Source organism: Acinonyx jubatus, chromosome D4 (genome assembly GCF_027475565.1).
Source record: "Acinonyx jubatus isolate Ajub_Pintada_27869175 chromosome D4, VMU_Ajub_asm_v1.0, whole genome shotgun sequence".
Lineage (NCBI taxonomy): Eukaryota > Metazoa > Chordata > Mammalia > Carnivora > Felidae > Acinonyx > Acinonyx jubatus.
This window is the reverse complement of record NC_069391.1, coordinates 9,601,150-9,617,500: the sequence shown is the minus strand read 5'-3', so window position 1 is coordinate 9,617,500 and position 16,351 is coordinate 9,601,150. Positions and strand designations below refer to the sequence as shown.

Genomic DNA, 16,351 nt, shown 5'->3' with positions numbered 1-16,351 from the left:
TCAAATTCGTTCTGGCCCTTGCAGATTTAGGTTCATTAAAATGTTTATAGGTGCCCAGAGGAGTAGGTGTTATAATTGGAAGCCGTGTGTGACTTTGGCAGGTTAGTAAGCTAAGTAATAGTGGGTGAATAGATAGATGGGACGAGTAATAAAATAGCAATCTTGAATGTAAGGTAATATGAATAGAAATATTCAAATTAACAATAATTTTGGAGACTAGATATTAACTATTTAAAGATCCGTAATCATGACTTTGCTTAGTAGAGAAAGAAATTTGATTCACTTTTCCAACTATAGGTATGAAAATGACTTCAGTATTGATAAATAGCCTTCTCAATGTTGCCTAATTATACAGTGCTTTAGTACTTTTCATCCAAAGGAGTATGAACTTTTTGTTAGGAAATGATTTTTCTGATTAGATGTGATGCACATAATTTATAAAGTAAACGCAGAAGGATTGCATTCAAACATTTTTCCTGTATTTGGGGCAAACACTGAAGTGTTGATTTAGTTATGATTTTAGAAGAGATATTATTCATCACAAGGGGAAAATATTATACCAGCTAAAAATACATTCTTATAATTATTTTTATTTGTGTCCACTACTCCTGACTTTAAGGATTGCTTCCTGTTGGTATAGTGGTATTGGGAATGCATATTAGGAATGTATAAAAGTGTCATGTCTTTTGCATTTCTTCCTGATGAATTTCCTTCTTCTGTCTCCCTAATAGTCTGCTTCCTTGTGTATTAAGTCACTGAACATGTTTGCCACGCTTGTGCAGGGAAGTGTAATAATTTTGACTGTGGATGTTGATCTGCTATTAAAGAACCTCACCAAATATCCATAGGGAAAAGATCAATATGTTTAAGTACAAGGTGGAAAACTAGAAACCTGGAGGAATCTTGAGGGCAGATAAAAAAATCACCTTTTCTGGAGAAGCACCAGTGTCTGTATAAATAGAAAAAAGAAACAATGAACACATGAAAGTGTGAGCAAACATTTAGTTTAAGAAGGAGAAACTTAGAAGCTGAGTCCAAATGTAAGACAAGACGTTGCTCAGTGAGTCCTCACTGCATGCCAGATGCACAAAAAACTTGGTATGTGGAACTACAAGTGTGTCAAGGCCATGAGATTTTAACATCTAACAAAGTGAATTGGATGGAAAGAAAATCAAAGATGTTAAATTAAAAATACCAGTGTAACCAGTATTTGCCAGATCTGGAAGAAATAGCAAATACACGTTTTTTCTATTTTTGATTAGCAGCAATGTTGATACTGATTTTATCTTATTTAGAGAGTTATCTAACTTTCTGGTTCCCTAAATGAATTTATTGTCTTAGTACATTACAGTTTTCAAACCTTATTTATTTACCTCTGAACAGGCACAGATATAATTTTAAATTATTGTGAGTTAGTTTTATTACCCAGTTGAAATTATTCTGAAGTATATTTTTAAATGAAAGTGACAGCTTTAAAGTGTTTTGAGGGAGGAAATTAAAGTTGTGTGTTTAAGACAACCAAGAGCTCTGTCATGCTGTGGGTGTAATTCAGGACATCTAGGAATGAAATCTGTTCTTAAAAGAATTGATGGTAGTTTTAGGTTAGCATATAAAATCACGGAGCTGGTGCTCAGCTGAGTACTTGGCAGCTTATAGATGTTACTGTCATGTAAGTTACACTAGACACAGAGTGTGCACCACTGTGGATAAACAACAACAGGCACAGAGGAAAAAGGCAGCATCCAAATGCCGACATGCAAGATGCCAACTCCCCTCCTCCCCCTTCCCCAAGATGCCTTGTAACTAAGTGTGGGGAACCTGCTTTTAAACAGACTTACAGAGGTTAATTGGGCTGGGATATTTTAGATTATGTTACACATTAATGAAAATGCTGATTTTGAGCTGTCATGACTCCAGTGCTTTTTATACCATGATAATTATTTTAAAACTTTGTCTTCTGTGTTGTTGAAAACATCTTGGCAGAAAGCCTGTGTGACCTGATTAAACCTATGAATTGTCAGCTGTGATCTATAGTTCTCAGATGAGGTTGCTGACTGGGCATCACTTAGGAAGTTCTTGATTTAAAAGCAAAATTACATGGAGACTACTGTGCCCAGCACTGGATTGCCATTTCAATGGTACATTTTTAATACTATATTTAGGGTCCTGATTGCATAGATTGCTTAACAAATTCATTCACTAGTATATATATATATATATATATATATATATATATATATATATATATATTTCAATAATATATACTTTTAAAGCATAGCTAATTACTTCATAACATATGAATTTCTCTTCTCCCCTTGAAATTATACAATGGAGACTCCTGTCTAATTCTGTTTATTTTCTAATTTTTGGATATAGTTTGTGAATGAATTATTCCATGGGATTTTTAGATTCTGTTCTTCCAATCATACAGGGAAAAAAAAAAACAGAATAACTACCTTTAGACGTGTTTGTTTGACATCCTTGGAATTATTTTTGTCCTCTCAAAATCCCAAAGTTTTTACCCCCTTCCCATTTTATGCTTAAAGCATCTAAATTTGGGAAGATTGACATTAGAATATTCTGAGCCGCAGTTACCTTTTTCCAGCAATCCAATCTAGGATAAATTGAGAGGGTGTAATATTAGGAAATCTGGGATGCATGTAAATATTCTCTCAAAGAATTTTCATACTCACGCTTATTGGTAAATGTGAACAAAGAAATTCTCAGCATGAATTGTAGTACACTAATGTTGTTTGATCATTTTCTCAAATAAACAAAATACTCACACTATTTGTCCTATTTCTCGCTTCTTCTCTCTCTGTCTCTCTCTTTCCTTGAAGGTCTCAGCATCAGAGGAGCCCAGGAGGAGGACCCTCCCGACCCCCAGCTAATGAGACTGGACAATATGCTTTTGGCAGAAGGGGTTTCAGGTCCTGAGAAAGGTGGGGGATCGGCGGCAGCAGCTGCAGCCGCGGCAGCCTCTGGAGGTTCTTCAGATAACTCTATTGAACACTCAGATTACAGAGCCAAATTGACCCAGATCAGACAAATCTATCACACAGAACTGGAGAAATATGAACAGGTCAGCAGCCGCCACTCTCATAGTCCTGCACAAACCCTCTGTTGCTCTTCCATTAGACTGCACTAACCAATTCTGAGGGCTGTGAGGGGTAGGTGTTAACACGAAGAGCAAAATAAATAAGGTCAATGCAAAAACCCAAGTGAATTGCTGGATTCATGAAATGAAGTCCCTTTGAGATTTCAGAGGTGAAGCTGAACCTATTTTATCCCATTCAGTTGTTTTCGTTTTACCCATTGCTCACATTCACGCACCCTTACTACCACACCTGCAACCATCCTTCCCCTCTAACCTCACTGCTTGGTGCCCTTCAAAGCTCGGGGTAATTAACATTTACACACTGGCCTTGTTCATGAGTTTTAACAACTTTCAGAGGAAGCGCTGCACAGTGAACTCTTCCTCCTATGCTGTGAGCTCCAGATCCTCCTGGGAATTAATTCTTATGGATTGTGCCAGAATATAGGGGAGGGAGCTAACCGTCACAAGGCAAGCAGGCTCTGGCCTTTCTCTCTGAAGAGGAGACTCCTGGGATAATTCTAGGTAACCTCGGGCTGGGAATACTAGGCATTGTGTGCTAAATTCCTGATTAGAAAGAGAGTGTAGATTAAAAATGCTATTCTCAGCACTTACATTAACCATACTTCACTGAATCTAAGGCATCTTTGATTTTAAGTTGTGTCACTGTTTATGTACCACCAAGCAAAAGTAACGCTACCCTATTTAACTATAACATGCCGTTGACTATAAAATGCTTCCAAACTTCAGAGATGTTAAAAGGTGGGAAAAAAGAAGTTAAGTCTTAGCTTCAATGAAATAAGGTAAAATGTTGATAGTTTGTTTTAAACATATTTTAGTTGTTAGTAAACCTGAAATCCTGTTTAGTTTGAAGAATTCTCACTAGCAGATAATAAAAAAAAAACCAAAAACCATTATTATAGGGAAAAAAATGTGTCCAAAAAGAAAGATAACATTATTAAGTTGAATCCTGTGAAATTGCCAAGTTTTTAGATCAAAAACAGTATTGGCAGTTTTATAGAGCCCAACCTAGAATATGACACTGCCTGGACATCCATCACCCAGATAAATAATGTCAGTATTTTGCCAACCTTATTTTGCCTATTACACACACACACACACACACACACACACACACACACCCCTACCTACCTACCTTGTTCTGGTTTTGGTGGAGTGTTTTCAAGCAAGGCTTAGGCATCATACCATTTCATCCACAGCCTGTACAGTCAGGCACTTCTTAAAGTCGGAACACTTTAGTAAGATGTGGGTCTCCTGGTCAGTTTTATTACTGATTTTTTTCTGAGTTCCCTGCGTAGTTTCAGTAGTATATGTTATTTTTGTCATTGTCTTCTCAAGTATTCTGGATGTGGTGGCATTAAGCAAATGTAGGATTCTGTTCCAGAGGTGAGTGTGTTTTGAGGAAGGGTAGAAAATTTATGTAGCTTTATGTTAAAATATAATATAAATTAATATTATAAGATATGGGTTTGTTTTTTTTTCTGAATAGTACTTTCTGGGGTCTCAAACTGTATCTCTAGTCTCGTTGGTAGGAATTTTTGGTGGAAGATGTGCAAATAAGAATTTTGGAAAAATTATCTTGTGTGTGTATATGCAAAAAAATGGAGCTTTCTGATTTGACATATGAATAATTGAGAGTAAACAAAATAAGTCATGGTTGAAAAAGTTGCCCTGAGCATAAACAGAAGAAAATGATTCCAATTTGTAGCATAATCTTAATCGCATAACTTTGTTAAATACATCTATACATACTTACTAAATAAATACCACCAGTCACCTTGCATGGAAAGATCTATATAGTATTAGGGACCAAATGGCCCGACTTTTTTGGCTCAGAAATTAAGGTGATTTTCCTTACTGTCTCCTGCCATGGTTCTTCACATCAACTTCGTCTGTAGCCCTGCTGGAAGTTAGGTGAGGCTGTCATTAGTCACTGTCACCAGGGGGATTTCTTTGCTTTTCCTTTGAGAATACACACAAGTTCTTCATAAGTTAATCTATACTATGTATATTTGGAATTTTTGGATTAAATATCATATTGGGAAATAATGAGTTTTAAAGTATAATGATGAATCTTATTTCCCAATATATTCAGTAACCTAATAAAAACCGTTTAAGTATGTATTTCCTTGCTCATTTTTAACACTTTCGGAAGGAAAAATACAGACATGAAGTCGCTGCAGTATTATGAACAAATAAATAGATGGAGTGTGATGACTGGTTGGCTGAATAACAGAATTTAAGTTTACAGATTTTCTTCTGTAGGTTCTGAATTTTCAGTTCTAGAAACAACACAGCAGCATTTATTTCTCTTGAGTTGTCTTTGGGGCTGGATTTTATAGCTCTTCTGCCTGTAGTTCCTAAGTTACTAGATCAGTGAGTTTTAACAGAAGATAGTCAATTGTTTTTTTGTTTGTTTGTTTGCTTTTTACAAGTGTTTGGTATACAAGTTGTAGGCTTTATCTGGGATAGACCTCCTAGGGATATGCTTTGGAGCAACTAGGAGGGCTAAGCAGAACCAAGTGAGATGAGGGGATGGCATTTCCAAAATAGATGGCATTATCATTTCTATTTTATAGATGAGAAAATGAGACTCAAGTTAAATGATTTGTCCAGTGGGTTAGTGTCCAAATCAGGTATTGAAATCAATTTCTGACAATATACCTTCCACTTCCATTGAATTATGCTTGCTACTTATATAGAATTGGAAAATAATTCAGTACATTCTGGTTGTTTCTCATTTGCCCATGTGGACTTGCATTTAGAATGGGATCAGAATACAGCTGGAAAAAACAACTATCTTAATCACTTTCCAGAAAGCATATTTTTCCTCCTAAAAGTGAACACAGGTATTCCAAGTGACAGAAGCCTGTTAGTAAATAGGAAGAACATACATGTTAAGGCAGTGGATTCATCAGAAAATTGTGTTGAGTCTTTTACTGAGAGAAATAAACTACATTGGAATCTTAGAGCTATTCACTCTACTGTGTTTTGCAACGAAGCTGTAATGAAAATGTATCTGAAGCCTGTTTAGATTTAGATTGCCATAAAATTAACAAACACTACCACTGCAGTAAATTAAAGTACCTTATAAGCACAGCCACATTTACAAAGCTAAGCAGACTAGAGCTACACTTTGAGCAAAATTAAATCCAAGCCACAAGGCTCAGTTTCATGTGTGTGTTTTAGGAATGGTACGGTCTTTAAAATCCTGTCCTTTTTTTCCCTCCAGAAAATATTCTTTGATCATATGTCTTCGTTACATAGGCTCAGATAAAATGATTTTTGATGATAACCATCTAAATTCACTTATACACACTTTTGAAATATTAGGTGTAGAATATATAGTACAGTAAGGTTCTTGAATATTACTACCACCCAAAACGAAACAAAACTATTTTACTTTTCTCTTGTTGATTCTGACACCCAACAGGAATATATAATTTTCCAGAGTTTGCAGCTCCTGTCTTACAACACTTCGTTTGGGGTACATTGCTTCCCTCTTTGGCTAATGAAAAAAAAAACAAAAAAAACCGGTTGCTTCTTTGTCTTTTTGTTGAGCAGCTACAAGTTTTGAAAAATGCTTTTACACTACCTTTCAAATATAGTCTTACAAGTAAGGGCCCAACTATTAGAATAAGTGAATTCCTAATGAACTTGAGCCTAGGGTCCTGGGAAGCCTGATTTTAAGAACTGAGGGTCTTCTGGCTTCCTCCACCTCTCTTCCAAAGGGAAATGGACACATGGTTTTTGCAAATGAAATTTGACTTAGACATTTGCTCTCAGTTAAAAAGAAAAAGATATATCATGCCCTGTGCCGCTCTCCCACTTTGCTTGTACGAGAAGAAATGCTTGTACACAGGCAATTCACTTCATAATTTACAGCTGCTATAATAGAGATGACATATTGAAAGCTATCTACTATAATTATATTGAAATACATTTTTGCTGAAGGCAAAAGTGTTGTAAGGGTCCCAACCCTCCCCGAGCATCTGGGAACCTGCTTCCCGAGTTCACAGATGTCTTTTGAATTCACCTCAAATCAGGTGAAGCACTGGCAGCAAGCATGTACACCAAATGTGCCCAAGACTAACCAGGTAATGTTTAGCTACTACAGGACTTTCAGACTGCAAGGACTTAATCGTGGGAGGAATGGAAATTGAGTGTAGAGCCTAAACCATTGTAAAAGCATGTCCTTGTGCTTTTCGAGGATCTCAACATTATGTGCTTACATTTGCTGGCAAAATCTCCTTTGCTTGTAAAGGAGTTTTGTTTTTATCAGGTTAAAAAAAATACTGATGTTATTACATGAGAGACTGTGTAGCTTAAGAGGCCGGACAGACAAAAGGGTACTATCTGATGGAAACTTTATATTTCATTTTCCCAAGCAAGGCTTTGTCACCGATTGCTCCAAGGGAAAGGTTTTACTTCTTGTCAGCTTTCATGCTGGGTCTTTTCCTTGGCTGGAAAGTGTGTTTGAATGTTCCCCTTTTTTTCCTCCAAGTTTCTGCATTATTAGCTCTATGTACCAAATGTCTCTTTGACCACAAACTTGATTAATCAAATGACTTGCTTTAATATGTGAATACTCTTTTGTTTTCAGCTTCTGTCTGTATAATTCAGGAAGTGGGAAGGCCTGACTATATTAACTGTATTAGGTAATCAGAGTAGGGACTGCTTGCAGAATAGCTAACATATACAAAATATGAATTTCATAAAATTGCCATTTTCATTGTCAACAATAACTGCCATTTATTAAATATTAATTACATCCTAGGCTCTGTGCAAAGACTTTAGCGTGTATAATATAATCCTTATGAAACCCTTATGAGATAGGTCCCTAAATCATGTAATTAGGTAAGAAGTGTTGAGGTACAGTAGATATTTCATCTTTGTGGCTGCTCCTTACACATATTTGTCTCATTCCACTTGGATTAGGAAAAATCTTTAGGTGTTGACTTTTATCCAAAACAAAAAGAATTTGTTGATTTAATAAACATTCCATAAATACAAAATCTATGATACTGGACCAGAGTTACTTGCAAGGTTATAAAGACATGGATGCATGCAAATTTGAGAGGCAATAACTTTTAATAGAGATTTATTCTCTTTGAAAAGTGGATTTTAGAATGGGGGTATCATGATCTGTTGACTACAGTCAGCTTCTCTAGATGGTTACAAAAGACCAATTCGGTTGTTAGATCTGATCACTTACCCATTTTAAAGCTTCCTCTAAAGTCAGTGCTTGCTCACTGTCTGATTTTATATTTTTACATTTGTTGATGTGAATTTACAGGCAAGAAAGGGATTGAGTCTTGAATTCACAACTGAAAAACACCGCCACAAAACTTTAACTCGGCACTCTGAAAACTTTGAGTGTAAATGAAATATGTATGGATATTGAGGAGACAGTTTTACTAGCCAATAAATATCATTAAAAACATTATCCAAATAGTTCAAATCCTTAACTGGTTTTGGGTTTTTAAGGAGAAGGGAACCAATGACAAGGAGAAAGGCTCATAATAAGAATTGATTGAAAATGTTTTTATCAGGCAGATCTTTTCATACTTTATGTTCAGTTAACTATGTTCTTGCAATGTGTGTTTTAAAACACAAGCAAAAATGCATCCTAGATAGTTTCAACATCTGGATTAAAAGAAAAAGAGGCTTCTGCCATTGCTTTAGCTCAGAAAATTCAAGGAGTCGAAACTCTCATTTCCTAAATATTCTAATTAACCAAGGTGTTACTACATTTGTATTGTGGACATTGACCAGAAATTTTTTTTTTTTTTTTTTTTTTTTTTTTTTTTTTTTTTTTTTTTTTTGGGACAGAGAGAGACAGAGCATGAACAGGGGAGGGGCAGAGAGAGAGGGAGACACAGAATCGGAAACAGGCTCCAGGCTCCGAGCCATCAGCCCAGAGCCTGACGCGGGGCTCGAACTCACGGACCGCGAGATCGTGACCTGGCTGAAGTCGGACGCTTAACCGACTGCGCCACCCAGGTGCCCCATGACCAGAAATTTTTTTAACCGATAATTTCACCTGGAAAAATAATAAGGCAATGAAAAATTTCTCCAGTGTCTATTTTAATACTCTAGTCTTGTAAGTGTGATTGAGGTTGTGATAAATGAGCATCCCACATTATAAACGGCATCGATACTAGTATGTGGTTGGGTGGCCCTTCAAAACAACTCTGCAATCATTTGATCATTCTTACTGCATTTATCTGCTTAAAAAGTGTATACCTTTTAAGGAATAGAAGATGAGGCAGTACTGTGCTCTGCTCTGAAACTGGTACAGATGATGCTGTAAATGAGGCTGTAATTTACTTTCAGTGGTATAAAGGAAAAAAATCACTTTGCCTAAAGTGTATGCATCTTTCTTAAGGGTGTACCCAGATTTTAATTATCTAAATGTAAATACTTAACGAATTTTACTTAGAGTAATGAGCTAAAGTGCACACTACATAAATGAGATGTTCTAATTAATCATGTATGAACTACTGGTTTAAAGAAAAGCTATGTGAATCCTGTGAATGTTGGGCTATTGCCAAATTGCTAATCAGCATTTGCATTCATAGATGAGTTCACTTAATAAGTTGTGAGACATTCAGCAAATGTTTTAGGAAATTATGAGTTTTTAGATGCAGAAACTTTTTGCTTTTAACCCTTTTTTTCCCTCACATGCTTCCTAGAAACCATAGGCAAACTTTCTTTCTGGAGAGATTAAAATGCAGCCAGAGAAAAACGTAAGAGAGCTTGCATCTCAAGGATCATTCACATAGGAGTTTTGAATTAGTTATCAAGACGTACACCCTGTCAAAGATATATGTTACTATAATGTGCAAGCTAGGTTTTTAGGAATTTGCAATGTTCTGTGTGCAAATTACAAACGCTTCCATACTCCAGTGGAGCAGTACTCCAGCCTTTTGGTCTTAAGACCTAGACCTAGACTCTTAGAACTTATTGGAGACCCCCAAGAGCTTTTGTTTGGTGGATTATATCTGTCAACATTTATTATAATAGAAATTAAAACTCAGAAATATTAAAAGGATTCATTCATTAATCTTAAAATAGCAATAATGAATCATTATATGTTAACCTAAATACCATTTTTGTAAAAACCTGTTATTTTCCCCAAAGCCTCAGCATCTATTGAGAAGAATGACATTGTTTTTATATTCTTGCAAACTCTTTAATGTTGGGCTCAATAGAAGTCACCTGGATCTTAAATGTGCTTCTGCAGTCAATCTGTTGTCATTGTGGTTGAAATAATACAAAGAACATCTGGATCTGGCCTCACACAAATATGTCATTGGAAAAGGCAGGAGTGGTAATAGCATTTTCAGATAGTTGTGGATTCTCTTCTTTGATATTACACCAAAACTCGGCAAGCTGTAATTTCTTAAAGGTTAGTTACAGTGCAGAGTCTGAGCCCATATCAATTAACTCTTTGTACTCTGTTCCTTTCAAATCCATTGGTCTAATATGCACTTGGAATGGATCTTCTGCCTATGCGTATTTTTGTAACATCATGCATTGATCATTTGGAAAGTATTGGTTCACTGAGTTACGTATATCTTCCAGTGTTGACACATTTCATTATATAATACCAAAATACGTTTATTAGTATCAACATCAAACTAATCAGAAAGTCCACTGAGAAACTGTTAAGCTAACAGTGGTGGATGCAAGTTTTCCAAAATTCTAATTTTCACTTGAAAGCTCAAATTCATTATGACAGACACTACTGTCAGCTCTTTACCTTTACGTGACAAGCGCAGTTTGTTCATTTTTGAGGGCATCTGCCAAATACCCAAGTCTGAATAATCAGAATTTGTTGGTTTTGCTTTAAAAAAAAAATGGTGTTCCATGAAAAAAGCAGCTTTAGCTCACAACTTCAACAATCACATAACTGCTTTTTCTCAAGGTAACTGTCTGTTGACATGCAGTAGAGTGCTTTTTGTTTGTTTCCCATTTTGTCACACAGAATATTAACGACCTAGTGAAGGGCTGGGATATAATAAGATGAATAATTTCTCTTGCTTCACCAAGGACATTCATAAATGAAACTTTCTCTTTGCGTGTGTTTGTGTGAATGCAGGGTGGTGAAGGATAAACAAAGAAGCATCAAAGATTACTTAGTATTCGGTTTCCCAAAGAGTTTTTCTTAGCACATTGGTCCCCAAGATGCTATAGAGCTCTGCTGTCCAGTCAGTTACCACTAGCCACGTGTAGATGTCGAGCACTTGAAATCTGGCTAGTATGAGTTGAGATGTGCTATAAGTGTAAAATACATACCGGGTTAGAAAGTGAACCAAAAGAGATGATGTAACATACGTCACTAACTGTGTTTCTTAAATATTGGTTATGTGTTGAAATGTTCATAGTTTTCATATATTGGGTTAAATAAAATATATTTTTAAAATTAATTTCACCTGATTCTTTTTATTTTTTTAATGTGGCTATGAGAGGTTTTTTCAAATTCTATATGTGGCTTGCGATATATTTGTTTTGGACAGCACTCCTCTAGAGAAAAGAGGTTTTATAACCAAATTTATTTGGGAAAAGTTGGCTATACCATTCCCCCTTGAAGATTTATTGTGCACATTGCTGTGTTAGTATTGAGGAGTCTTGCAAAAAAAAAAAAAAAAAAGCTTAAAAATTTTTGCTTAATTCTGCATTTTCCAAATATACTATATTTTGGGACCGTGTATTAACATTCTCTGGAACTAGCTATAGAAGTACATACTTTCTGATCCCAGTGTAGGGACATAGTTCTAGTCTAATTTTCTTCATTTTACTGATAACAAAACTGAGGGGTAGAGTTTGTCAAGTTATATCATTTTGAAATTATATGAACATCTCTTTAGAGAAAGCACAAGAAAAAATAAGTACATATATTTCTTGTCAGGATGACCACTTGTTTTCAGTTTGGCCTAAGGTAGTTAAAGTAATATAATGGGGGACAGTCTTAAGTCTGTTTTTATTTTGGTGTCCTTAAAGATAGAACTTCTGGTTTTAGAGCTACACAGTTCCTTGACATTTTACTGTCTCGTAACCTAGGACAATAGTTCGTAGCCTTATTTAGTTATAAACTGGCTAAGAATCTGAAAACAAAACTCCACAGTTGTCCCTTCAGGTATTACACAGGCACGCACAACTTGGATAAGATTTCAGGGACTCCTAGACATTCTAAACTTATCCATGGACTCCAAGTTAAGAATCCCTCACATATAGTTCAGGGACAATGTATTACAGATGTTAATCAACATTACTCTCAAATTGTAATATGGCTGACCAATCAATAGATGTTTATTGGATGCCCACTGTGTACAATGCATAATTCTACACTCCAAAGAATCCCATAAGTGTAACATAGGGTCACTGCTCACTTAAATTGCTTAAGACCTAAGATACACCCCCCCAAAATCCTTTCATTGATAAGCAAGACTCATTTTACTTCACCTTAGAAATATTTATAGAAAAGCTCCCTAAAAGCTTAGAGTAACTGAAACACCCAGTGAACTTACTTGAAAGGTTAGTTCTCTAATGAGCAGTTAGAAAAACCATCATGTGCTATATGTGAGCCATGTTCAGGGTATCTATAGGGAAGTGGACATTATTACAGCTTCAAACTGTGTCTTGCGGTGATCAATGATTGTTCTGTCTGCTCGCCCTACCAGGGGCATCTGTACAGTAAGATGCAGAATCTCCCGTCATGCCTTTTTAATGAAAATGCCAGAAGATGTTCTTTTTATTCAAGGGTGTAAACTGATGCTTTATTTACCAAAGCAGTACTAGATTTCAGCGTGGGCCCCATTACTTGGTTTTGTACGTCTAAAAGAATATAGGTGAACTGAAAGAAGGGCTGAGGATTGTTCACTTAGAAGCTCGAGACCCAGCTCTGATCCTTCTTTTCCTGCTGCACGTCCCCTGAAGAGTTGAGCTGCCTTACCCATCTTCCACGGATGGCCCATATCTATGGATAAGGCTGACACCATAGCTAAATTTTACTGGGACATTGGCATGCTTGACGTCCAAGGCCCTTTACATGCCAGGATGGATCCGAATCCCCTCTTCTTCTCTACGTACTCTCTCTCATCCTCTGAACTTGCTGCATATTATTTCCGTGGTTTTTCTTGTGCCTCGCATTCTTCCTAGTTTCCATCTTTATCCACTTTTCAAAAATCCTACTTATTCTTTAAAGCCCAAATGTCACTGTGCCATGAAGCCTGATGTGATCTCTGCCTCCACAGGAGGACACTCCTTCCTTGGAACTTAGGAAACACTTATTCATATCTTCCTGTGACACTTTGGAAAGACCGCCTTGTTTGAGAATTTTTTATATATTTATTTTATCATAGTAAAGGCCGGGTCCACATCTTGCTCCTTTCTCTATACCTTAATAGCATCGGGAAGAGTTTGCACTCCATAGTCCTTCTGTAAACATTTGTTGAATAAATGTGGAACCCCAGAGAAAATAAGAGGTGCTTAGTATTGACTATAAACATATATTCCTACTTATCCATAGGAGTTGGTAGAGCATATCCTCCAGTGGGAAAACCTCATTTTGGAACTGGGAAAAGGGTGAGGGGAAGGACAGTTGAGTGCGATATGCCTCCTTTGCATGTCCAGGCCATTCGTAGTTTCAGAATTCTTTGCTGCCCCATCTAACTACCACTGCCATTTGACAAGTGTCTTAGTTTTCATTTTACCCTACCCACTGCATAACACCACTGGCAATTGCAAATGAGGTGGAAATTTAGATGTTAATGTTTGGGTGTGATAATCTAAAATACCAGATTCCTAAGGAGTGACTTTTTTTCCCCTTTACAGGCATGTAATGAATTCACTACACATGTGATGAACCTTCTCCGAGAGCAGAGTAGAACACGTCCCATTTCCCCAAAAGAAATTGAAAGAATGGTGGGCATCATCCATCGAAAATTTAGTTCCATTCAGATGCAGCTCAAACAAAGCACTTGTGAAGCAGTTATGATTTTAAGATCAAGGTTCCTTGATGCCAGGTATGTGAGGCCACAAATCTGTTGCATGGCTTCCCCCCCCCCCCCTTCACTCCTTGTATATTATTTTCTGTAAAACTGACCAGTTGGTCTTAGATTCTTCTTTAATTTGGGTATAAGAACTCTTCTCTACAATGGATAGCTAATATCATCTCATGGTGCCTGCACTGTCAAGGTTCCTCTTGTTTGGGGGTGGACCTATTAGCTACCAGTTTGGTGACTCAGGAAACAGGATTTAGTGCTGCTACTAATGACTTAGGAAGATGGAGCCTATAATTCTGATGCTACAAAGTATTTTTAAGGATAATTTTCAGTATGTGTAACTCTGTACTTTAACAAAGGCTTGTGGTCTGAGAATTTCTTGATGTTACATCACCTGTGCACATTATAAGAAAATATTTGGAAATACTAGTGTCCCCAAGAAGGAAGTGGTGGTGTAGTTCATAGCAATTACCACAGAACTCCACCTATCGTTGCTCCAAATCAAGGAAGAAAGCCTGTCAGTTTCTCCTGTAGGGATAACAATTCCCCTTTTATCTGAAGCGTTCACCGAGTTTTGCAGGAGTTAATCAATTGTATATGGTGTGTTGGACCTACTGGGTGACGTAACTGAATTGTCTCGTTCCTGCTACATGCTGCCTCAGCAGGGATGCCTCTTGGGCATTGCTAAAGCTTGTGATCAGCCTTCAGCTTTGGAAAGGAGTTTCTGATTTGTTTTGCTTTCTCTCCCTTGCAATCTGACAGAGGTGGTAATTATCATCCACATTTTGCAACATTGAAGAAAGTAAGTTAGCTTCTCAACTGGAAAACAGGTTGTGGAAGGGTGTTCACGCCAGAGCTCTGCCTTAGGGCCCAACAAAGAAACACATGCCACCAACTATACTACTGTTCTAGTTAAGGAAAGCCCCAGATCATTTCCACTTCCTTCTTCTTCCGTACTGAATTAGTCACCAGTTTTCAGCCCTTCTCACATTAGCTCACTCTTCCTGCCCACACACCGCTCAATCCTTGCCTACCGTTTTGTACCTGGACCAGCGCGGTCCTCTCCTGTGCCTCCCTGTCTCCAGCCTCAATCCCTTTCTCACCCCTCTTCCACACCCCGTTTCTGTTTCTGCAGCATCTCTGTGATGCCTTAAAAATCACAAGTAGCTTTTCCATGCTGGATAACTCACACGCTACTTAACCTAGCACTTAAGGCCTAATGTGACCTGTTCTCACCTGCTTACTTTTTTGTTAAGATTCTTTAAAGTTTTGTGTTTTTTCCCTATTTGAAAAATCCCAAGCTCAGTATGGAAAATTGGAAAACCTATAGGATAGAAAGCTGAAAGATAAAAGACAACTGCATTTTTGCTACCTAAAGAAAAAAATTCACTGTAAATGCTTTAATATGTTTCCTTCTGGTTTGGGGGCTTTTAAAAAATGTTTTTGTGATAGTACAATATGCATAATTTGGTTTGCTTTTTAAAAAATTTACCCTGACTAAATAAAACGTTTGTATAAAGTATAAGCTATATCTGAGCTTTCAGCAAATTGTAATCTTTTTGCTGGTGGAGGGTCTTGCCTCAATGTTGATGGCTCCTGACTGGTCAGAGTGATGGTTGCTGAAGGCTGGGGTGGCTGTGGCAATTTCTTAAGACAACAATGAAGTTTGCTGCACGATTGACTCTTCACAGACAATTTCTCTGTAGCATGTGATACTGTTTGATAGCATTTTACTCACAGTACAGCTGCTTTTAAAATTGGAGTCAGTCTTCTCGAACCCTGCTGATTGATCAATTAAGTTTATATAAAATTCTAAATTCTTGGGTGCCTGCGTGGCTCAGTGGGTTGAGCATCGACCTTGATTTCAGCTCAGGTCATGATCCCTGGTCATGGAATCAAGTTCTGCATCAGATTCTCTACTGAGCACGGAGCCTGCTTAAGATTCTCTCTCCCTCTGCCCCTGCCCCTATTCACTCTCGCTCTCCTCTGAATTAGAAAATAAAAATAAAATAGTCTAAATCCTTTGTTGTCATTTCAACCATCTTCAACGCCTCTTCACCAAGAGTAGATTCCATCTCAAGAAATCACTTTCTATGCTCATCCATAAGAAGCACCTCCTCATCCATTCAAGTTTTCTCATGAGTTGGCAGCAACTCAGCCCCATCTCTAGGCTCCACATTTAATTCTAGTTCTCTTACTGTTTCCACCACATCTGCAGTGATTTCCT

At 37.1% G+C, this 16,351-nt stretch overlaps 1 protein-coding gene across 4 annotated transcripts in view; it reads left to right on the top strand.

The window, feature by feature from the left end:
• The window catches only part of PBX3 (PBX homeobox 3), a 219,018-nt gene that overhangs the window by 158,777 nt on the left and 43,890 nt on the right, over positions 1-16,351 (top strand). For all 4 annotated transcript variants that reach the window (XM_027035125.2, XM_027035127.2, XM_027035126.2 and 1 more), the window contains 2 exons: positions 2,841-3,082; positions 13,955-14,145. In XM_027035125.2, coding sequence (XP_026890926.1) covers positions 2,841-3,082; positions 13,955-14,145 — 433 coding nt within the window. The remainder of the gene's footprint in view (positions 1-2,840; positions 3,083-13,954; positions 14,146-16,351) is intronic.